Source organism: Schistocerca piceifrons, chromosome 2 (genome assembly GCF_021461385.2).
Source record: "Schistocerca piceifrons isolate TAMUIC-IGC-003096 chromosome 2, iqSchPice1.1, whole genome shotgun sequence".
In the NCBI taxonomy this organism is placed as follows: Eukaryota; Metazoa; Arthropoda; class Insecta; order Orthoptera; family Acrididae; genus Schistocerca; species Schistocerca piceifrons.
In genome coordinates, this window is record NC_060139.1 from 794,983,061 (window position 1) to 795,009,142 (window position 26,082).

General features: G+C 38.6%; 1 protein-coding gene across 1 annotated transcript; it reads left to right on the forward strand.

The window, feature by feature from the left end:
- Window positions 1–2,612: 2,612 nt before the first annotated feature.
- LOC124777119 (cytochrome c) lies at window positions 2,613–8,358 on the forward strand. Its single transcript, XM_047252405.1, has 4 exons — window positions 2,613–2,702; window positions 3,064–3,121; window positions 3,683–3,824; window positions 7,733–8,358. The coding sequence occupies exons 2-4, from the start codon at window positions 3,083–3,085 to the stop codon at window positions 7,876–7,878; spliced, it is 327 nt and encodes a 108-aa protein (XP_047108361.1). The 5' UTR covers window positions 2,613–2,702; window positions 3,064–3,082; the 3' UTR covers window positions 7,879–8,358.
- Window positions 8,359–26,082: the final 17,724 nt, after the last annotated feature.

Genomic DNA, 26,082 nt, shown 5'->3' on the forward strand with positions numbered 1-26,082 from the left:
ATTCCAAAGTAATGCACCATAAAACTGAAAAAGAGTTCTATTGTATTCTTGTCAATTAAGAAGTCATCCAAGAACTTAAGAAGTATTATATGCGTTTTCAAGAGGCATTTGTCATGGTGAATGCATAATAACTTGTACATGTGTTTTCTATTCAATGGGTGCTGCCACCTGTTAACTATATTACAGTTACAACTAAATACGATCCTCCAAGTTGAAATATGAATGAGATACATACTTTGTTAATCAAACAAATTCGTTTGACGATTTCATTTCTAAATAAGTGACAGAATACATTATTGTAATACAAAGCCAATGTCTTAGCATGTGAAGACAACACTGACTCCACGAGTTAGTTGATCTAGAATTCCAAATACGGTGTTTTAGGGAAGATTTTCAGATGCCATGGCCAACAGGACTTCTCCTGGGTTTTGTACACCATCGTGCAGTTTTCAATTGCCACCAATCTAGTTAGAGCCATAGTGGAACCAGAACAGAATCCCTCAGTAATTGTTATAGGTGAATATGGAGAATTTACAGCAGCAATGGCCATATGCCTAAGATTAGTAGCACAGACAGATAAACTCGTGTATGAACACGAAGTATGTTTTTAACCCCACTGTTGACGCTAAAGCTATAAGGTTCAAATATCTTTTCTTCATTCTCAAAAGCTATAAGAATCAAAATACTCATCAACCATCACACTAGGTACCATGGCAGTTAAGTCTATGTTGGATGTTAATTCTCTTTATTACAGTAGAAAGACAAATGAGTGTGCTCCACTGGAATAACAATGACAGGCAGTGCAAGTATGTACATAATGCCTTGAACTGCATTCCTTGACAACATTTCATCGTTGCTGTTTGATACAAGCCTCACACTAGCATTCTCACGCTCTCACAGGTGACCGACATAAGTATACCATCTCTTTGTGGGTTCTCCCTACATATTGGTTTCATTTGTGTGGACACTAGCGACATCTAGAAGCCAAGATTTTGATTTGTAATAATATTGTCTTGATGATTCTTAAGCAATGAGGGAATTGGTTGTGACATTCTAGCACATATCCTACTTTCTGACCAAACCCCAGCAAGTCATCTATTAAGTATTAAACAATGCAGTATTGCAGTGTGAGTGATCCCCATTGGACATGCAGGCAGTTTTTCGCAGTCGATGGAGTGATGAAGTGAAACCAATTATGGTCTCTTCATTAGTCCCCATTTTTTTGATTTTCATTTTACTGGAGCATGCTGCTTCATTTTCTCACATATAAGGTCCTACATATGTCCTGATGGAACTCACAAGATGACAGGATTTCAGCACATTACACAGTAGTCGTCCAGAATCTTTGCTATGACATGTAAATGGCAAATGAGTATATCGATTCTGATAGATGCGAGTTATTGGCTACAACTCATCACCCAGGTCTGTTAATCTACTGCACAATGAATTTGCAACATGCCACACTCTCCATATAGCACCATGTCAAGCTTTGTATGGATTACTGACACAGTTGTCATTATTTCTAGCAGATTCTACCTCAGACAGTGTGGCAAATTGAATGTCATGCACTATGTTCCTTAGCCACATTTCATAGTAGTCTCCTAGTCTGGTCTTGAGATATAGCCTCTAATCACTCTATGGAAAGTATTCTGCCATCACTTACAAAGTAATAAGAATAACAAAACAAAGCTGAAAAGGTAGAAGCTACGTAGTGACCAGAATCCTCATTTGCTTATTACATCACCTTAGACCATGCCCTTCTCAAACGATCTACTGTCAAGCCTGATTCCTAGTGGGCAGACGACATACAGTGTCTTTTCATGTCCTTCTTATAAATGTACAGGATCCTTTCCTAGATACTATAACATAAAAATGTATGTATCAGTGAATATTAGGCCTACACCAAGTCTGTTATAGTATTCACCAATCTACCATTTATTATTTTGTGTATGAATCATTGATTGACCAACTATTTATAACAACTCTAACAACAAGTCTAGAATTTGAACAGTAATGTTTTCTGAGCAGAGAGAATTTCATGTGTCATTCATAATGACATTTAACGCTTTTTTGTATGGACTTTGTCCCAATGCCAATTAAGCCACCTTTCTTAATTATTTTAATTTTTATTTCTGCCATTCAGCTGTATTGTAATAGGTATTTCAATCATTTTTATGTTTCTTGAATTGATGTGTCCTGATCTTGGACAGAAAATTGATTTTATAGTTTGAAGTTTAGAATACAGAATCGCAAATTATAAATTCCGTTTTGTTACTTATTTTCACTAGAACACTTTCATGCCTGTCCTATTTAGTATATGGCGCTACCGCACATGACAAGTGATTTTTTAGCAGAAACATTGAACGAGTGAATCATAAATAAAATTGAAACATTACTTTGGCTCTAATAAGAGAGTTCAAAGATATGTACGTTTGATATGTAATATCTCATAACGTACGTTTTTGGATACTGCGCGTATAAAAAGATACTGATCGATGCATTTAAATATGCTCATGTATCGCGCATATTTTCATGGACTTGGCGCTATTTTTATTAATTTTCCTTTTTGTAAGTTTCTCTTTATGTGACAATAATGTCTTTGACCAACGATTGGTCGATTCAATTCTTGCCCAACACATCGATCCCAACGACGTCCTTCATTTACCTTCCAGCAAGTGAGCGGGAGTGTTGCGTTAGCCGTGGTAATTGTCGTATAAGTATAATTATTATAGGACAGGATTTTTGTTAAGTTTTTAAAGGTTCTTGTTGATAAATAGTGTTTGTTTTTACATTGTTATCGTAAAATATTTTGTACATTTCCCGTGAACCTCACGCGGGATATGCACGCGTGGTCATGTTTCAAGCCGACGAGGAAGTTTTATTGATATGTATATCAGTATCGTATTGTGTTAGTGCAAAATTATTAGATTTACAACATACGATAAGTCTACTTTGTTTTTGAGTGTGCACATTATGTAATCTTTTTGGCTGTAAGTCAATTAGGTCACTAGTTTCGCCGTAAAGCAGACGACGTAACTAACAATTGACTTCTGTATTTCATAGCAACGATAATCTCAGAAGAATGGGCGTACCATCGGGAGACGTTGAGAAGGGGAAAAAGGTAAATATTTAGTTACAGTGATATCATATAATATAACATTAACGACTTCCGTTGGTATCAGAATGAATTTTTATTTTGAAATGGAGTGTACGCCGATTTGATACTTCGTGGCAATCAAACTGTGCGCCGAATCTGGCTCCGGCACCGGCACATAGTTTTAATCTGCCAGGAAGTTTGGAGTTGTTATAGCATATTTAACCTTCTTCGTCCAAATCAAAGTGATGGTCTGGTCAAGATCACCAGTTAGTGTTGTTAAGACTGTCGAGATACTGCTATGACACGAAATTTTGGTGTCGTGTCCATTACAAATTTCCTTCTTATTTGGTGAGGGGTTTTGCAGAGTCCATAGCATTAAAGGTATTTCATATATATAGAGTTAACTATTTAAAAATCTGAAAATGAATTCCAATGGCATATTTTGTTGGCTGTGAAGAGATGTTCTAAAATCTGAAGAATGTAGTGGTTTTCAGGCAGCGACAGTCTTCCATTGATCTCTGAAGATATGTATTTTTTGTAGATTAAATTGATTTCCTGTTTTATAATCATTATTGTTTTTAATAGATTTTTGTCCAGCGGTGTGCACAGTGCCATACAGTAGAAGCTGGAGGAAAGCATAAAACAGGCCCAAATCTTCATGGTCTCTTCGGCCGTAAAACGGGACAAGCTCCAGGATTCTCATACACTGATGCGAACAAGAGCAAAGGTAATTATATTGCATTAGTAGTCGTACAGCCCTCCTCTCTTCTGAATTTCAGGCCTCTCCAGTTTTAGGTGGTACAGTAAACGTCAGATGTTAATCCCGACAGTTGCAGAAAGACAGTTGTCATTGTCTGCAACGTCCCACGTGCCTTATTAAAGTTTATATTATTTGCTTTTTACGTGTCAGAGATGTTGAGTGTCTTATCTGATCGGTTCCCTATAGTGATTAGAGTGTGACTTTCCTTATTAGTTTGTTAAATGTTGGTATTATTCAATGTCAATTTGATCAGGCTAGAAATGCCTCCAGCTTAACCTTCTTCAGTTGTAATGGAATTCGAGCAGGATTTATTGAAGGGACTTGCATGAACTTGTGCCAAATTTCAGGTCCAGCTGTAACTTGGTGTATATACTAGAGCTGCTTCCGCAATGGTTAGAGATTGTTGTGCCAATTCCAGCCATATTGGTAACTTTCAGTGATAGCGAAGTTTGATAAAGTTCTTAAAAGTTTCGTGTTGGTCAGCAGAACCATCAGAAAATATGTTCCATTTCAGTGATGGAACATTTTAAGTGATGTGATTAGTTGAACCGGATAGGTATGCTCCATCAACTGTATCATGTTGTATGTAATCACTGATGATGCAGTAACTGATAAGTCAATCAGTTGTGGCATGATTGGTTAATAGTGTGCCTCCAAGTGGTCATCCAAGGTGTTTCTGTTTATGTGCAACATTTAAGCAACCAAGCCAGCAGTCTTCAATTGCTTCAAGTTTGGCTCTTATGTGTACTCATTGCCTGGATTACAGCACTGATTATTTTCAAAACACACTGTGTAACTAGACTGATTGGAGTCCAGGCACCAAGTACACTTAACAGCAAAGCTCACAGCAATGAGGAAGACGGCTGGGTAAATGTCAAAATATTGTGCAAAAATGAAACAGTTACTCTGCAGGCACCTGAAAGTACACTATTGATAAAGGATACTTTTTAATCCTCCATTGCTCTTGTAAATGACAAATGAGTACAATATTACTTGTTTACTTTTCAATGAAATTCTTTATCTCTATCATAAAAAAAGTGTAACCACCTACCTCACCCTGAGATTTTTAACAGTTACAGATACTTGCTTATCAAAGGAAGTTCATCAGTAAAGTGAAAGTTCAGTAAAGTCTTCCACTGCTGTTTGTGTGGTTCCAAGTGTATCTCAGCCAATGTGATCCATTGGTTATGGATTATACCTTCAGGGTCAATATTTAAAAATTCAAATGCATCCACCTGAAACTTTTTTCAGATTCTGTTTCTGACATTCTTCACACCAGCGAAGGATTTGCTAAGCAGCTTGTTGTAAACCTCTTTTTCTCAACTATCAGCTTTAGTTCTACATTGTGATATGCACACACAAACAGTGTGAGAGCCTGAAAATAATGTACTGTCTAATACAATCACACTATCAGAACAGTAGTACGAGATGCTGAGCTTCCGAAAAAATTCCATAACCTCGTGACTTAACTTTTCTCAAATCTTAATTATTACTCGCTTTTTGAATACACATATAATTATACATAAACTACAAAAAGTGCAAGGGAGTTAGGCAACTTTTACCAAGGTGTGAGAGATCAGCGAATGGAGTCACAGTAGCGTTAAACATATAGATATGTTTATTGATTTACTGTTCAATGTATGCTAACCTAATTTACAGCAGCCTGAATTTTTTTTTAATTTCGTTTGGCTTTATGACTTATAAGCTTTTATTTTTGTCTTCATCCAGTTTTGGAAATAAGAGGATGTGCTTGTAGAGACTAAGGTAATAAAATTCAGTAAAAAAGTAATGCTTTAGCATTTGTATTAGTAGGCCTATCGAACAGTGTGCACCCTTCATGGAAGGCCTCTTGAATACTGTCATTAGATTTGTGATTGAGGGTGCCGCTTAAATATAGTTTGCGGATTGTCAGCAATGTGAAAAGTCAGTCACCTCTTATTCACTGGTGTTCCAGTTATAGCATTGATAAAAGGGATGTTCACAAATGAAAAAATGTTTCAAGTAATGTTGTTACATGTTAGTAATTTCTAGAAATATTTAGAAGAGATATGTATTTGAATGATAATTTTCTTTTACTGTCAGGTGCTTTCATTCTCTAATAACATTTGCAAGTGTGCTAATTTTTAAAATTAACATAAGCTGTTAATCTGTGGGGGGGAGGTGGGGGGTTGGCGAAATTTGTATTGTTGACAAGTAGTACAGTGTCTGACTAAGTAAGTGAAGCACCCAGGAGACAATGCCAGGCATCAGTGTAAGTACGTACATATACACATGTTCAGCAGGTATGTAAAGGATTTTAGAGGTTGCATTATTCTCTGTCAGGTTCAACAGTAATCAGGGTGCATTAGTGTCTGTGTTTAGTATAGTTAACAGACCTGGTACGGTATATATAAAGTAAGGGACGTGAAACAGGATCGCATGTTGAGGTCATTGTGAAGGACACGGAGACGCCACATAATTGTGTGATGAGACAGCATTATCAACACATGATAAAGTTGTAAAGAGCCCTCATTGTGGGTCTCCATTTGGCTGGCTAGTTGACTTAAGCAATATATAGGTTTGTGGATGTTCTGATGTGACAGTGGCACAACGTTGGGCTGCATGGGAATATGAGGGTAGGCATACCTGTTGTCAAGGCTCCAGCTGATCTCGTCTGACTGCCACACGGGAGGATCATCTTATTTTGCAACAAGCACATTGTACCCTCTTCACATCTACGCCTGACATCCAAGAACAAATACTGTATTCCCTGCAACATTCTGTGTCACCCTTTCTGTTGGTCAGCAGCTGGACTAGGGTCATTACTGCTCCATACATAAACTACCATTAACATCACAACCATGATAGTTGTAGTTGGAGTGTTGCTATGACCAGAAAGCAAAGACTATTGGTGAATGGCTTCCCATTGTGTTTGGCCATGAATCACGGTCCTACACTACTTTGGATGACCATCGTCAGTGAGTATAGTGGTGACCAATGTTTGGAGAGGTGCAGTGGTGTTACTTTTGACATCATGGTGTGGGGAGCCATCGGGTATGACTTGAGATCATGCCTCACAGTGGTTGAGGGAACTCTGATGATACAACTGTACGCAACAGACATCCTGCTACCTCATGTGTTCCCTCTCAAGCAATAGTATCATGGTGACATTTTTCAGTAGGACAATTCTCACTCTCACATGCTAAGTGTTGCAATGAACTGTCTATGTGATGCTGAGGTACTCTTTTGTTGAGCAAGATCTCCAGATCTGTCCCCAATAGAATGTGTGGGATGAGCTTTGGCATCAGCTCCGTCCCAGTGCCATTGTCCAGGTTATCAAGGACCATTTATGATAATTGTGATCCTGTGCTTGCTATAGGAGAGGATAACATTTGCTTTGACATCCTTCCCAGCTGAATCAGTGCATGCACCTAGGCCATATGGCATGCAGTGCCATCCTGATAAGTGGGTTCGTATTGCCAAGTTCTTTGTAATTTTGAACCTATTGCAATAACGCCATATAACCTTGCAGCCTGTGAAGCATCATTTCATTTCCTCCTCCTCTTCTGAATACTTCATTTTTTGTCAGGCATTGTATATTATTAATGGAAAATCTCATATAAAGATGTTAAACAAATACTAACAAAGAGATAGAGGGACTGGCCAGTACTTACCTCAGCTCAGTACAGCCGATAGATACACAAAAAACAGAACCGAAAATTTACGTTCTGAAAGCTAGGAACGTAAATTTTCGGTTCTGTTTTTTGTGTATCTATCGGCTGTACTGAGCTGAGGTAAGTACTGGCCAGCCCCTCTATCTCTTTGTTAGTAATTGTATATTATTATGCACATACAACATAGACTTTGATTGTGTACATATAATATTTTCTGTTTAGGTATTACTTGGAATGAGGATACTCTCTTCATCTACTTGGAGAACCCCAAGAAATACATTCCCGGAACAAAAATGGTGTTTGCTGGACTTAAGAAGCCACAAGAGCGTGCTGATTTAATTGCGTATCTAAAAGAGTCTACAAAGTAGACACTGTATTTAATGTAGTTAATTTATCCTCCCATTTGTACATTGGGACTGTGTTCAGTGCTAGTTTAGCAAAATAACAAGTCATGACATCATCAAATAGTGTACAATTGGCTGTTCACCACATTCATGAAATCATTGTACAGCTCGCATATTTTATTGTTTGTACAGTATTTAATTCGTGTTCCTGTATTTATTTTGTGGAAGCATTTGAACAGTGCGAAAAAGTTGGTGAACAAAGTGTCAGTGAAAACAAACTGTAATGGACATTTGTTCAATATCAGGCATGTTATATCAAATGACATGTTGCAGTATGTATTTATGCATGAACTGTTGACAGTTACATAAGATTTTTGACCTTTGATGGTTTTACAAAATTGTTGATCATTGTTTGAGATCTTATTCCTGTTATGTAATGCAAAATGTCGGTTATGTAATGCACAGTGTCAAAACTTGATTTCAATACAAAATTTTCTTTTGTAATTATGTTGTTTCAGTGAAATAATGTATTTGCCACACTTTGTCCTATGGAGAAACATTTCCTCTCTTATTGGAGTGTTGAGAGGAATTTCTTGTGTGAAAAAACTTCAAAGCTTTCGTCCACTGTATTATAAAGTGTAAAATTTAGGGTCCATTGCTCAATGCTATTGTTTATTCTACTAGACCTCTGCTACACTAACTTATCAAAATTTCGGACACACAGCAATCTCCAAAGACCAAAAATAGCATTGTAACGTACTGCTTAGCTTTCTTCTATGTTACAGTAGAGTATTTAATACATGTACTGCGTAGCTTGTTTAAAAGATTCTAACAAGAAGCATGCAGGATTGTGTCGAAGAGATATAGCTGTAAATAGACTGCTTTGTAAAATTGAGTCCAAGATGAGGAAAAAATTGAGTGGAAAGCTAAAAAGAACCCAGACATTGCAAGTACTAAAAAAAAGTATAATTCAGAACTTTAAAGGAACATGAGGGCATGAAGATGTCTCCTGTACATGAACAAAGGGGATATTTATTTACTCTAAATTACAGTTTATTCAGTATTCTAAAGAACAACATTAGCTGTTAAAAATTATATTTATACTTTACAATGATGCTACAATTAAAAATACAGCAAAATGTTGCTGTTAGTACCACATTTAATTATTTTAATGGAAGCTAGCAAGTGAATTGCAGTGTTGTCCTTAGCCTTTGTAAATGTTAATACTCTCCCAGTGATAACTATCCATTCTTGAATTAAACTGTTCTTAGTGTCTCTGTTGTCTCCCAACATAGACACATATGTTGTATGTTAGTGGTTGCAGCTCCATTTATCCCACACCCCAACCAGAACTTTGAGAAGAGTTGAGATGAAAGCATAACAATATGAAAGGATAGTTGCTAAGGTCTGTGGTGAGTTGCGCTCACATGTGTGAGGTGTGTGGGTTGTTTTTTTTGTGTGTGTGTGTGTGTGTGTGTGTGTGTGTGTGTGTGTGTGTGTATGTGTGTGTGTGTGTGTGTGTGTGTGAAGGCCTTGTTGGCCAAAAGCTCACGTTCTGATATATCTTTTTGTTGTACCTATCTGTGACTCAGCAGACTTCATGCATGTTCCAGTTACATTTGGTCAATGTTGAAACTAGAATTTGACCGAGAGAATAGTTAAAGGAAAACCCTATGTGCCCAAATACATGGTTTCTGGAATGGATAACTGTTAAAGAGATATTTTATTTACATCCATACTTCGTATTTATCTTGACGTAATGTTTCATTTTTTAACTAACATGCAACTTCACATGTAAACTAAAGACTACCTTTTTTGTGTGAATATGGGTTGCACCTCTGGAAACTTTTGACACAAGATTATAGTAAAAAGTAAATCTCAGTCATGGACTATACTACTAAATTTACAAGAATGTTCAGTTGGACAGTACTTAAAGTTTCATCTCTCTCCCTCCATTTCTTTGACTCGCGCATAACTAAGGGTGGCATCTCCAACAGTATGGGTTTCAGTAGGAAGCAGGAAAAGAATTGAGGCATTGAGAATCAAAAGGGCTCAAAGCACAGACACAAAGTTTTGAAAGAAATTGATGTTTCTGAAAATCAAATTTGTAGACAAACCACCAACCTCAAAGGCTGATTACCTATGAAAAAGTAATATACCCACTTTGTATTGTGAAATATTAATATTTAGGATTACATTTACTATTAAAGTTAATTCACAATTTTTCAATTTATAGACTAGTGACAGGAGTATGTTTCAACAATTGTAAAGTTTATAATTAGTGAAAAACTAGAATAGAATATGAAGAACAGACACTGAATGCGTCAGACACACACGCACAAAATTATACTCTATAACAACATTTTGTGGTCCTCATTTTCATTAAGTGCATTCTGTTGCTTGAGCACCAGATAAAACCACCAATATACTTCTGGTTACGAATTGCATTTACTGAGTACATGATGCAGACACTAAATTATGCTGGCAACCCTACATAACAGTTGAGCAGTGCAGAGCAGCAATATGTTTGTGCCCATATGGAAGTGACTATCAGATAAATTGGTGAGACAGTTTTCTGTGAATGTTCATATATACGATGTGGACCAATAGTATAGACAAAGCTGGTTCACCATAAGGTCCATAGATGTCAGAAGTATGCATACATGGTAAATTTTCAAATTGAAACTGTATGCTTCAGGCCCTTATGGTCCTAACAAGCCAGTCCATCCCCCTCTCCTCCTTCAACGTCATCACAAAGAATGACTCATCACCAAGGGGACAGATTTTGCATATGGCAGGTCTGGTGATGCAACTAATTAAAGAGTGTGTGTGGACGTTCAAAGCTGAGGGCAAGAGAAAATTTATCAGCTCTGCAAAGGAACCTGGAGGGTGGAAAGTCAGACATTTCATTTTGATGAAATAAACATTCATCGGTGGTGTTCTTTGTTAGGGAAATAGTGCAGATATTGAGATGTGGAAAAAGACTTGCTTGATATTGTAGTTCAGAACAGGAAATGTGAATGTGTCATTATAACTGAAATGATTCAAATTGAAGGCTGCAAAGTAGCACATAAAACAAACATTTTGCCAGTGGAACTTATTTTCATATGGATGGGATTGGCAATTTAACAAAAGAACCTATCTTTCCCTGCCGAACTACAATTGCATAAAAACTGCTTCAAGTTCACAAAAACAGTTTGATATCTTTTCAGTTTTATGTGATTCAATTTAAATGCAAAAATTTTTTATTTACATTCCCAAATAAAAAATGCAAACCGTATGCTGGTCTATTTTGATATGTCAAACAGCACTACAGTAAATACTGTTGGGGAATGTAGTTGGGCAAATATGCACATGTGGTACTGAAAAGCAGCCATGTACAGTGATCTTGAGCGTTGCATGTGATAGGTGAAAATTGCCATAATGTTTTTTTTTTAATCGGAAATCACATTACCCTCAAGGGAGAAAAGCTTTCCAGCGGGTGTTATCGTAAGAGCTCGTGGCGGTGGATGGATGATGGAGGAACTGGCCCTAGACGATTTCAGCAGTGTGGAATAAGCAGCTAGGAGCTCTTCTTCGCTCGAGACCAATGCTTCTATTGAATCGATTTTGTGGGTTCATTGATGATTGGGTGAAACAAAAACTGAAAAAATGAAAGTGTGATTTAGTGATTATTCTTGGTGGAATGACAAGTGTGTTGCAGGCTTTGGATGTATGTATTATTCAGTTATTCAAAGCTAGTGTAAGATAGTTCTGTAGAAATTACATCAGTAATAAAGCAACCTTCTTTTTATGCCAGGCAGTCATTTTCAGTATATGTCTGTCAGAAGTGTGCTTGGATTTTGGCTACTTAGCAGTCAATATTGGAAGAATTTGTCATGAAAAGTGGAGATGATCTTTATGATAGTGATTCTGAGCAGCACACTGGAGCGTCTAGCGAGGGTGAGGAATCATACACTGGTCATTGTGCTTTATTGGGTAGGTACAAACAAGCTGACACAGTTTTACGCAACAAAGTCTCTTTTTTTATCCACAGAACATGAGTAAACATATTGTAGTCATTAGTCATTTACACACTACTGACTTACTGAGAACAAAAGCTACCAGTTGATATCTCACTGTCTTGAAATATTCATGCTTGTTCAAATGGCATATCACACTTTTTTTGCCTTCTGAAATGAATATACTGGAAGCAAATACAAAATTACATTTTGCTTTCAGAGACATCTATGAAGTACTCTCAGGACTATCTTTCCTGTCCATTGTCATTAGTATGCACTACACATATCAGATTTAGTACAGCTGTCTTTTTCTCACACCAAAGGAAGGATGCAGCTCAAATGAAATGATCAAACTTATAAGTTGCCTGTTTACATTGCTGTATGATGGGGTATGCTTTGGGAAATGGATCAAGAAGTCCTCAAACATCTTGAGGCATGTGCTCTCATATCCCATCCCAAATCTATGGTTGTTTAGTGCTGCTCAAAACTGATTAGCTTCTTTACTTTATAGTAATACAGATAAAATATGAGTGTCAAAGGTGAAAGTAATGAATGAGATTGCAAATTAAATCTGAAAAAGAGAGTGTGGCTCCCTGACCTATTATTAGCTACTCCCCTCCCAGTTCTCTGTTACTGTGTGAACAGCTGGCAGCTTAGTTTTTATTTATTTATTTTTGTATGGTCGTTATCACTTTCACATTGAAAGTCCCACACCACTAGAAGGGGCAAAACAAAATGGAGTATAAAGTGGTAATTTGTTTGCAGCAGCATGGAAACTTGCAGGTGACTGAAGAAGTCATAGTACTGTGAACTGTGCCACATATCTTGTGGTGTAGCAGCTAGCATTGCTTTCTGGCAAGTCGCCAATTCAAACCCGACTGCCAGTAGTTATTTGTTGTTCAGTATTTATAATTTCTGGGAGGTCCTTGAAAGTTCTCTCGTTTGTATATTCTGAAATATTTGAAGTCTGTATAAATAGTAATGCTCTCCTTGAAGAATTTCATTCCTGGTTTTATGTTGGTGTGTATAATAAACATGCTTTCTGTGATAAGTGTTGTATGTCATTGATGAGCCTGCTTTAGGATTTGGACTTCATTCCAGTTACAGCATGATATCTTTTGGTGGAAACACCAAATGTTTCAAAACATCTGCATCATCATTGCTTCAATCAGGCAACATAAAAGCCATCACATACATGGACAGGAACGGGAATACAAGCAGTACATCGCTCTCAGGTTCTGTATACTCAGGAGACCAGTGGATTACAAACCAGCAGTAAGTCAGCAGCATATCAAGTATCAGTCAGTGTTTCCTGGTTACTGTGGCCAGGATCCAATGAAACTGATGAAACAGTTTGGCTGAGTCACCAAATGTAGGAAGTGAGGTTACATGATGTATTTGACAAATGTGTACTTTTACTTGTACATCATAGCCCAGTATTGGTTCAAGTACAACAAAGTGAGGATTGTTAGCTGGGACAAATTATAGGCTGGAGAAAAGTTTGTCCTCACGATCCCTGTGGGAGCGATATGTAGGGTCATCTTTTAAAGCTGTTTGTTGAAACTTTTCTGTAGACTTTCTTGAAATAGTTTCTATCTTGAAGTGTCTGCCAGTTCAGCTCTTTCAACATCACTGTGACAATGTCTCGCAGGTCAAACCAACCTGTGACTTCATGCTACCCTTCTCCATATACATTCAATATCCCTTACTAGTCCTCTTTTTTACAGGTTTGACACATTTGAGGTGTATTCTAAGATGGGTTGCATGAGGGATTTGACAGAAACCATCTTTGTAGACTGATTGCATATCGCTTATATCCTACCAGTAAACTGATGGTTCCATTTCATGTTCTTGCTAAGTGTTACACTCAGATATTTTTATGAGTTTTCCGTTTCCAACTGCAGCTAGCCATTGTTATATTCGTAGAGTATCATGTTTCTTTTGTTTTGTGAAGTGCACAGTTCTTTACATTTCTGAACATTTAAAGCTAGTTGCCAACCTTTGCACCACTTTAAAATCTGATCAAGGTGTGACTGAATATTTGTGCAGCTTCTTCATTCAGACTCTACTTCTCTGTAGATAACTGCAGCATCTGCAAAAAATCTGAGGTTACTATTAATATTGTCTGCAAGGTCATCAATATATAACATGATTCTCCATCCAAGACAGCATGCTGCATTCGTCCTACCAAGAAATCACGTATTTCATTCGATATTCCCATATGATCGTACTTTTGACAATAAGTGTAGGTATACAGAGTCTAATGCTTTTCGGAAATCAAGAAATACTGCATCTACCTGGCTGTCTTGATCTATGGCTTTCATGATGTCACTTGAGAAAAATGTGAGTAGTTTCACATGATACGTGTTTCGAAATTGGCTCTGAGTGCGTCGTTCTTTTCAAGGTACCTCATTCTGTTTGCGCTCAGAATATGTTCTAAGATTCTACCACAAATGGATGCCTAGGATATCGGGCGGTAGTTTTTTGGGTCACTTCTGCTACCTATCTTGTAGACAGATGTGACCTGTGCTTTCTTCCAGTTACTAGGCACAACTTTTCTTTCAAACATTCTGCAATAGATTATAGTTAACAAGGGCTAACTCAGCCATCAATTTGTATATGAAATCTGATAAGGATTCCATCACACTCTGGGGCTTGACTTATTGGGCCTTATCTTTGGTGCCACTAACAAGCTTTACATGCTTTCTGTTTTGTGAAATATTTTTTGATAGTATTCAGGTAAGGTAGTCTTGAAGGCCACATGCATTGCTCTCTTGACTGAAAAACATGTTTCATTCAGATTCACTCTACTTGTAGCCCTTCGCTATGTTTTTTACCTATTATGCAGCAGTTTCCACACAGTGACTGTATACCATGGCTGGATTTCTCCCATTATGAACAGCTCTACATTGGTACATACCTATCCAGTGCATGGTCAACTATTCTCTTAACCGTTTCATGGGCAAAATTATTGAGCAATTTTTTTTAATGAATGGAGAGCAGATAGTAGTTAACAGATAGGTATATTTATCATACAGAATATCAAATTTGCTTCAACTGTGAAAGTATTCTTCCTACTGCCCTTCCTTGGAGTTAAATGACAAAAACAACTTTTTCAATATATGTCATATTTATTTGATAAATTTACTTCTCTAGTTACAATGCTTGTTCACTATTACTTGCCATGAAATTTTCTGAAACATAGGTCTATGCAAAGTAGTATTTGACAATATGTACAAACACAGCAGGTGCACTTTTCCGCAGCTTTGGTACTACAATGACGCCACCTCCTGTAGATTTCTCCTAAAATCGGTTGATGCTCCCCTACAGCCACATGACGAACATCTTCAGGTACTTTAACCCTTTCTGCCAGAAAGACAGGTTTTTGTCCACGCCTTTTTCGGGATGCGAAGCCAGCGATCAATTGTCTGGCTAGATGGATCCTGTAAGTGAGCTGATCATGCTGTCCACTTTCTCTTTTACTTATTTTCTACAGGATAAAACTGTTCACGAAAGCAACGTCCACCAGGAAATAAAATAGTCTGTGCCACCATTTTACAGAACGTTTGCCAATAGCATACCTTTCTCGTAATTGATCAAACTTATCAACACCACCTATTATTTTGTTGTATTCAGCCACGACTTCAGGACAAGAAATCTCTGTACTAGTACCATCCTTGTTTTTCCTTTTCACTGTGGCTGTTGATCTTGGGTCATGAATTGAGGACAGGAAAGTGACTGGGCAGTTATCCATCCATTTTACTGTAGAAATGGCTCCTTTTGTTTCAAACTGGAATTCTCCTCGTTCCAATTTTACTTTTTCCTTCATAAATTTGAGTAAATCTTTCCTGTTGGTCTTCACTGTCGCACATCCATACACACCCTTCTTCAAAAGTGTTGACATCAGTTTCATGGTGGTGAAGAATCTGTCAAATGCAACTACATTATTTTTATTATTTATTTCCTTTATTACATCTACTACAACCCTTTCGCCCAATGTAAAGTCACTATCTGCCTATACTTGCCTGTGTAAACATCAAAGATCATTATATATCCAGTGAGTGAATTTGACAAGCACCACACTTTGTAGCCTCGTTTCACTCGCTTCATTGGCATATAATGTTTCATAGATGATCGTCCTTTGAAAGGAATCATCGATTCATCCACTCACATAAATGATGAGGGCTTACAATTATTCTTACAGCTCTGCAAAAGCTTTTCAATTATGGCAGTTTATGCATTTACCATATTCTGGATGATTTTTTGGCCTTGCAGTTTCGTTGTTATTACAGTGAACATTCTCTACAATCTTTTACTTGTCATTACATTAGCAATTGGCTCTACTTTTAGTATAGGGTCTGAACTCCAGAAGTTAGAGAGAGCAAGAAGTTGAAGAATTCCCATTAGAATAAGACATCCTATATAAGCCCTCATTTCTTGAGCAGTTGTGTCCACGCAGGTGTTTGATGGACATCTACTACAACAATTTTGTTTTGCATACAAGTTTGTTTCATTTACAATGAGAGTGAAAACATCATCAGCAAAGGACTTAGAAAAATAAGTGAGCTCCCAATCATTGGCACTACAGAGAAATTTTGGTTTTCCTTCCATTTGTGTGTCAAAGTTGTTCTTTACATTGTCGATGTAAGAACAGTCACTGTTCCATTCTTCTTCACTTTCATTGTCCAACGTATCATTACTGGCAACAGTCGGAAGCGCAAATGATTCACTGTCATGTTCATCACCATGTCTTGTTCCACAGAAACATGCCTTGAAGCAGTATAGCTTTGAGGAAAAAAATCACAAAATGTCACGCAAACAGCACTGAAAGGATCCTCTACAGAGCAACACTCAGCTATAGAATGCCTCTGCGCAAAGGTACAGCAAAAATGGTGGGAACTGTGAATCCCACGGGACTAGGAGCGAGTTCATTGTAGTGGGAAGCATGTTCCCCACGGCTCACAAAAGGGTTAAACTTGAGCCATAGCTCCTCTACATGCTCCTGCCCTGAGCAAAAACTTTCAGGTTCCTCACTGAAATGTGACACTACTGCTTATTTGTCTAATTTGCTGAACGTATAAATATTTCCACTTGTTTTAATTGCCCTTTGTATTTTGATATTCATTGTTGTTATAACTGCCTCATGATCACTGATTTCAGCTTCAATGTGAACACCCACAAAGAGGTCAGGTCTGCTTGTTGCCATTAAATCTAATACATTTCCAAACTATCTGTTCTAGACAGTTTTCAGAGTAGGCATTTAATAATATTTAGAGGATGCCATCAAAACAAAACTTAAATTATCCCAGTTGATGATTAAAGTCTCCTCTAATGATTACTTTATGATTAGTGAACTTAATGTTTAAGGAAAATTAGGCTTTTTCTAAAGTTTTTGATTACATGAGTAGCAAGTCTGGTGGTTGATAGAATTGAATTTTATGCCCACTCTTGATACTTAGTCTTGCCCAAACACTTTCACATGCATCCTCAATTTCTGTCTCCATGGATTTGAGTTTCTTGTCTATTGTGACAAGTACACTACTTTCACTTTCCTATCCTTGTGCTACATACTTATATTGTCCCCAAAGATCTCACTAATGTCACCTTCAGTTTCTAATCAGCTTCATGTGCCTAGCATTTGAGAGTTTCAGTGCTTTTTAGGAGCACTTCAAACTCTGACATCTCCTTGCGAATGCTTTGACAGTTAATCAATAGGGTTTTAATACTCTCACCCGTGGAGAGCCATTTCTTTGGATCTCACACTGCTATTTCAGACCTATAGCTATCGTTATCTGGATTGGGGGGAGAGTTGTTTAATCTAAAAAGCCTTTGTGTGCAACCCTACACAGTCAGTTACCTGGGTAGCTTCCTCTGATTTGTAGTGCACACCTGTCCCACTTGGGACGACTCTACAACTCTCAATGCTATGGGACGTATATAGGAAATCCCAGCCTAGCTAGCCTTCGGAGTATCTGGTTCAAGCCTTCCACTAAACTCAGAACCAAAGGGCCACTAACTTTTCTGGAGACAACACTTAGATTAGGAGCTTTGTTGAAACACTGTGAGTGAGGCCGATATTTTCAACCTTCTCTGTTAGTCGCTGAAATGGTCCAAGTATGACGCGGAGCTCAGAGGACAGGTATCGTTTGTTGCAATGTGCACCACAATTCTGTTCCCTCAATGACTGCCAGAATAGGCTCTTCATCGTGCTGAATGAGGTGTTGAGGCACACACACTTAGTGCACCCAGTGTTCCTTGCTGAAATTTCCCTTAGGGGCACCATTATTCACCATACATCTGAACTGTCAATGATTAATAGACTCCACCCCTTTGCATTTGCTGCTGCTTCATCAAGGACACAGCAAGTTTCCCAGTAAGTGAAGTGAGCCTCACTGGCTGAGTTTTGGTTTCATTACAAGTCAGCACCTTGAACCTGTAAGTCAGTTGGTTAGGTGCAACATCCTGAGTTCTCCACCAATGATGTGTGTCGCTATGGATAGGAGAAAATCATCTCTGGCGTCCGGCGGCTATCTGATTTGGTGAAGACTGCCAGTCTCGCTAGTGGTATGAAAGCACAGCTCTCCATCTGCAGCATCGTCAACAGGACTGACTGCGGACCTTTGGTACACAGCCAAGTGGAGGGTCTGAATCAGAGGCTGAGACGGTTCTGCGACCGTGTGGGCTGCAGATTCCTCGACTTGCGCCATAGGGTGGTGGGGTTTCAGGTTCTGCTGGATAGGTCAGGAGTCCACTACACACAGCAGGCGGCTACACGGGTAGCAGGGGTTGTGTGGCATGGACTGGGCGGTTTTTTAGGTTGGATGGCCTCGGGCAAGTACAGAAAGGGCAACAGCCTCAAAGGGTGCGGGGCAAAGTCAGGACATGCGGGGACCAAGCAGCAATCGGTATTGTAATTGTAAACTGTTGAAGCTGAGTTGGTAAAGTACCGGAACTTCAAGTGCTGATAGAAGGCACCGAAGCTGAAATCGTTTTAGGTACGGAAAGCTGGCTGAAGCCAGAGATAAATTCTGCTGAAATTTTTACAAAGGCACAGACGGTGTTTAGAAAGGATAGATTGCATGCAACCGGTGGTGGCGTGTTTGTCGCTGTTAGTAGTAGTTTATCCTGTAGTGAAGTAGAAGTGGATAGTTCCTGTGAATTATTATGGGTGGAGGTTACACTCAACAACCGAGCTAGGTTAATAATTGGCTCCTTTCACCGACCTCCCGACTCAGCAGCATTAGTGGCAGAACAACTGAGAGAAAATCTGGAATACATTTCACATAAATTTTCTCAGCATGTTATAGTCTTAGGTGGAGATTTCAATTTACCGGATATAGACTGGGTCACTCAGATGTTTAGGATGGGTGGTAGGGACAGGGCATCGAGTGACATTATACTGAGTGCACTATCTGAAAATTACCTCGAGAACCGACTCGTGGAGATAACATTTTGGACCTACTGATAACAAACAGACCTGAACTTTTCGACTCTGTAAGTGCAGAACAGGGAATCAGTGATCATAAGGACTTAGCAGCATCCCTGAATATGGAAGTAAATAGGAAAATAAAGAAAGGGAGGAAGGTTTATCTGTTTAGGAAGAGTAATGGGAGGCAGATTTCAGATTACCTAACAGATCAAAACGACAATTTCTGTTCTGACGCTGACAATGTTGAGTGTTTATGGAAAAACGTTCAAGGCAATCGTAAAATGCGTTTTAGACAAGTATGTGCCGAGAAAAACTGCGAGGGATGGGAAAAACCCACCGTGGTTCAACAACAAAGTTAGGAAACTACTGTGAAAGCAAAGATAGCTTCACTACAAGTTTAAACACAGCCAAAACCTCTCAGACAAACAGAAGCTAAACGATGTCAAAGTTAGAGTAAGGAGGGCTATGCGTGAAGCGTTCAGTGAATTAGAAAGTAAAATTCTATGTACCGACTTGGCAGAAAATCCTAGGAAGTTCTGGTCTTACGTTAAATCAGTAAGTGGCTCAAAACAGCATATCCAGACACTCTGGGACGATGATGGCATTGAAACAGAGGATGACACGCATAAAGCTGAAATACTAAACACCTTTTTCCAAAGCTGTTTCACAGAGGAAGACCACACTCCAGTTTCTTCTCTAAATCCTCGCACAAACAAAAAAATGGCTGACATCGAAATAAGTGTCCAAGGAATAGAAAGGCAACTGAAATCACTCAATAGAGGAAGGTCCACTGGACCTGACGGGATACCAATTCTATTCTACACAGAGTACGCGAAAGAACTTGCCCCCCTTCTAACAGCTGTGTATCGCAAGTCTCTAGAGAAACGGAAGGTTCCAAATGATTGGAAAAGAGCACAGGTAGTCCCAGTCTTCAAGAAGGGTCGTCGAGCAGATGTGCAAAACTATAGACCTATATCTCTGACATCGATCTGTTGTAGAATTTTAGAACATGTTTTTTGCTCGCGTATCATGTCATTTCTGGAAACCCAGAATCTACTCTGTAGGAATCAACATGGATTCTGGAAACAGCGAGCGGTGAGACCCAACTCGCTTTATTTGTTCATGAGACCCAGAAAATATTAGATACAGGCTCCCAGGTAGATGCCATTTTCCTTGACTTCCGGAAGGTGTTCGATGCAGTTCCGCACTGTCACCTGATAAACAAAGTAAGAGCCTACGGAATATCAAACCAGCTGTGTGGCTGGATTGAAGAGTTTTTAGCAAACAGAACACAGCATGTTGTTCTCAATGGAGAGACATCTACAGACGTTAAAGTAACCTCTGGCGTGCCACGGGGGATGTTACGGGACCATTGCTTTTCACAATATATATAAATGACCTAGTAGATAGTGACGGAAGTTCCATGTGGCTTTCCGTGGATGATGCTGTAGTATACAGAGAAGTTGCAGGATTAGAAAATTGCAGCGAAATGCAAGAAGATCTGCAGCGGATAGGCACTTGGTGCAGAGAGTGGCAACTGACCCTTAACACAGACAAATGTAATGTATTGCGAATACATAGAAAGAAGGATCCTTTATTGTATGATTATATGATAGCGGAACAAACACTGGTAGCAGTTACTTCTGTAAAATATCTGGGAGTATGCGTGCGGAACGATTTGAAGTGGAATGATCATATAAAATTAATTGTTGGTAAGGCGGGTGCCAGGTTGAGATTCATTGGGAGAGTGCTTAGAAAATGTAGTCCATCAACAAAGGAGGTGGCTTACAATACACTCGTTCAACCTATACTTGAGTATTGCTCATCAGTGTGGGATCTGTACCAGGTCGAGTTGACAGAGGAGATAGAGAAGATCCAAAGAAGAGCGGCGCATATTGTCACAGGGTTATTTGGTAAGCGTGATAGCGTTACGGAGATGTTTAGCAAACTCAAGTGGCAGACTCTGCAAGAGAGGCGCTCTGCATCACGGTGTAGCTTGCTGTTCAGGTTTCAAGAAGGTGTGTTTCTGGATGAGGTATCGAATACATTGCTTCCCCCTACTTATGCCTCCCGAGGAGATCACGAATGTAAAATTAGAGAGATTCGAGTGTGTACGGAGGCTTTCTGGCAGTCGTTCTTCCTGCGAACCATACGCCACTGGAACAGGAAAGGGAGGTAATGACAGTGGCACGTAAAGTGCCCTTCACCACACAACGTTGGGTGGCTTGCAAAGTATAAATGTAGATGTAGATGTAGACCTCTGTCTACCCTGTATAGGACACTCAGACCTGCCATTAACACACCACTCAGTTAAGTGGACAAGTAATGATCCACCTTGTAGTTCCTGCAGGAGTGGCAGTATCCACAGGAGAGGGTAGTACTTGAGGTACCTCTGGGAAGCATCTCTTGGTAGCCATACGAACATATCCACCACTCACAGTAGTCAGGGTAATTTGCAGGAGGTTATGAACAGCAACCAACTCACTCCCTGCCCAAAAACAGCAAGCACAGAGGGGCTGCAATTATGTCTTAGTGTAGTATTTTACAGAATAGTAAAAAAAATAACTTTATCTTAAAATTGCTGATTCGTTTTTAGTTTATGGGTCTCATATGCTGATTTTTTTATTTTTATTTTTTTTCAGTTCATGTGTTTACCTTTTGAAGCTAATGAATCTTGCTGTTCTGGTAAAGGATGTCTCAACAACTGAGGAACTCATCAATTGATGCCAGTGCATCATGAAATGCAACAGAAACGAAAGAAGTATGACCAGTTCCCAAATGTGCATCCTATGGCAGTTAGGGAAGATCACCACGATCTTGTCACCCCTATCTCCCAGGTAGTAAGAGAAGAGGTGGCTACCATAAATGTCAACTCCAGGAGGTAACAGAGAATGTCAAAGAAGAAGTTATCGATCTAGAGCACCAATCTCTGCCACCAGTCTAGTGCACCACTAGAATTGACTCAGACTTGTTGTCTGACAATAAAGGGACAACCCATCATCTGAGTGATGCAGGTACAACCAAGTATAGCACCCTGCATAAGAACAGACATTTGGAGAACAGAGGACAACACACTGTTTTCTGTGTAGACGAACTGGACATGTACGCTACTGCAGAGAAAGGAGACAACTGTTAAAGACTAGTAGGCTGTCAGACATCAACCATCTCACCAACTCTATTGATACCAGTCAGTTGCCGACAATCAAAGCCAACCTGTAGTACAAACACTTCAAATTAGTCTTTTAACAGAATGTAGTCATAATGTTATGCTCAGGTGTGCTGCTCCTTTCCCCCTCCCAGACATTATAAGTAGTCACAGACGGGGGAATGTCAGAGCTCCAGACTAAACAAAGGTATTCACAGGTAACAAAGATTGCTCTGGCAGTTGTTTGCCATTGAAGACACTGTTATACTACCATTATCAACAAACTGAGTTCTAGTTGTCAGTCTAGATGCTCAGTTAAACAGTGAAGCTTCTGTTGATTGTGCAAAGCTACTCAGGCTCACAAAACAAATGTACATTCCAGTGATGATCATAAGCGTTGTAAGTGGTCAAGGAGAACTTTGGTTATCATCCTTATATGCATAGTGGGCATAATGCTATTCAAATCCCTCTCCACTTCCTTAAACACATCTATGTATGAATTTTTTTGTTTATATTTATTTTTAGTTTTTTTTAGCAAATGCATTTGGTAACATTTGCTCTGTAAGTAATTTATTAGTGGATTTACATTTTTCAACTATCTTGCAGTGTATAGCACTCATCGATAACATATTATCCATGAGAGTGTTTATTTACATTTAGTGGTGGGCAGTTAGCAGCTGGAGTGCATCTGAGAGCTATGTAGTGACAAATTTATTTGTGTATTGTAGTCCGTTATTAATTTTAATAATTTTAAACCTTTTTTCCTTCATGTTTCTTGTGAAATAACCGTAGAACAAACTTCCAGAAAAGTTAGCTTACTGCATAATGTGTAATTTTTGTTTTGGACAAGTAATCTGTTAAGTATTTGTGGTAGTAGTATTAGTGGCGGAGTAGTTGTTACCTTCTCTCTACTGAGCAAAATTTTAAATCACTGTAGGTAGTTCATAAAACCATTTTACTATAGTAGCATACCTTCATTAACACAGAAATATGGTTCTTTGATAAGTGTAAATTTTCACTATGAGGAGGAGTGTGGGTGGAGCTTGCAGTAGTCTTGATATGGACAGGGAGTATGATCTGGAAAGGATAGCTACTCACAAACTGGTGGCACAAATTTGAAGCTGCTTTAGTATCATCAACAGCCTCATCTTAATACAGTTGTTAGTGTATTAAAATGAGGCTTGAGATGGTATGGCTGACATTGCAGTAGTTCCAATTGAGTCTATTAATGTATCGGGTTTCACTGGGCATGGCCTGGACTTTAATACGTATGGGAAGGGGAAGTTGGCAAAACTTATAGGTGACAGTGTAGTGGCAGGTTGTGGGTCCACTCATGGAAAAATTCCTGTAGTAACATTTTTAGAGCTGCATTCTTTTTTAGATTGAAGTCAGCTAGCAGGTATCCCTTTAACAAAGCAACAACCTTAAAAAAAGTTACAGTAGCATATTTCATCAATATGTAAGAGGTATGAGTGAACTGCTTGTAGATGTCGACTGACATTTTGGTAAATCAGAGCATCACTTAAACAACATGACCATTCAGAGGGCTCCAATACCAGGATACATTAGGTTGGTGTATAAGTTTGATGTGTTTTTGTTTTGCACATTGGTATTCCACTTGCTATGGGTTTATTTATCAGTTGTCATATTTGTAGTTCACTGTTGCTATTTGAGTTTACATATTGTCATTTGGAGATAATGAGTGGAGTTGTGGACTCTAGAAAATGGAGTACCAAGTGAACAAATCTGAATGTTTCCGACATATTCTTCTGTTTGGGTTCAATAGAGGGGCGACAGCAGCGGAGACAGCCGAAAAATTTGCACAATCTCTGGGAATAATGCCATTGGACAAAGCATGGCATCAAAACGGCTTTCTCATTTAAGTAAGATCGTTTTGACATTAGCGACTCTCCATGTTAGGCAGACAGTCACAGTTTGAAGATCATTTACACACATTAATCCACATCGGTGTAGTAAAGAACTGGCAGATGTGATGAACTGTGATCATTCCTCCATTATGCAATATTTGCGTGCAATGGGGAAGATTCAAAAATCTGTTGTCTGGGTACTGCATTCTTGAAACCAAAAACACAAAAATCAGCAGGTGACTATATGTGAACCTCTGCTTGCACATCATCAATTGGCTCATGGACAACACCACCTGTTCCTATCCTGTATCGTTAATGGTGGCAAGAGATTGTGTCTTTATGCTAACATAAGAAAAATTGAGCCCATCAAAGCAACAACCCCACTTACAAAGACCTGTGCACATCCACAAAAGATTATTTTATGCATATGATGGATCAGTGATGGTGTGGTGTACTATGAATTGCTTCCCAGAGGTTTACCCATCACTGCTGACATTTATTGTCAACAACTGAGATGTCTTACAGGCACAGTTCAAGAATAATGACTAGGAAGACTGAGTGAAGTGATGCTACTTCCTGATAGTGCCAGCCTGCATTCTGCTAGAGGGGCAAAAAATACTAGATATCAGTTGGGTTGGGAAGTCATTCCATACCCACCTTATTCACCTGGTCTTCCACACTCAGATTTTCACTCTTTCCCACACTCCACCAGAAAACCTTCAAGGAACTTTCTTTACGGAAAAAAATGCACTCAGGACATGATTCAATGAGTTGCTTGCCTCAAAACCACACAATTTCTACAATTGTGGAATGGGAAAGTTACTGCAGCAATGGCAGACTTGTAAACAGTGAAGAAGAATATATTACTGATAACTAAAGTCTCTGTTGCGTGTATCAGTAGTGTTTATTAAACTTACGGGAAAACAATATGAACTTATGCACCAACCCAATATATTAGCTGGCTATTTTCCACGGAACTCATTGCAAAGTGGGAGAGTGGCCATGTACATGAAAAGCAGTATTTCATTTGAATCTACTGATTAATGAAAGCACTGCACTTAACAGCTCACTGAATGTTGTGCTGGAAAGTTGAATTTCATGAAACTGAGCTTTTAATTACAATTATCAATAGGTCCCTTAACTCTTGATACCAGGACATTTCTGTTTAAGCTAGAAGGAGTTCTTGATTCAGTTTATGAAAAGTACCAACAATCAGTTGTACCTGGTGACTAAAATTAATTTTGTAAGTTATTGTGCAAGGAAAAGAATTGAATATAATTATAAACTATTTAGAAATGAAAAGAAGTTGCAACAGACACACTTTTAAAACATCATTAAAGAACAAGAATGACACGATATTTATAATGCTGATAACATGACAAATTTAATGTTTTCCTTGGCATATCTCATGCTCTCTGAAAGCTGCTTTCCAATAGTGTGTTTGAAACAGGGTACTAGCACAGACAGACAACCAGTGTGGCTGACTAATGGGATAAGGATAGCATGAAGAACCAAGTGGGAATAATATTAGAACTTTAAGAAATAATCACAATTGAGGTGTAGTAGCCCATTACAAACAGTACTACAAGGTTCTTTAAAAGTCATTAGCAAGACAAAAAACAAACTGAATAGCTAATTCTCAGGGCAAAATTAAAACCATATGGTCAGCCGTGAAAGTGTCTGGCCAACAGCACAAGGCCAATGATATAAAATCAATACGTAGTAAAAATGTTTTTGTTATGATAAATCAAATATATGTAGAGTATTTAACAATCACTTTCTAAA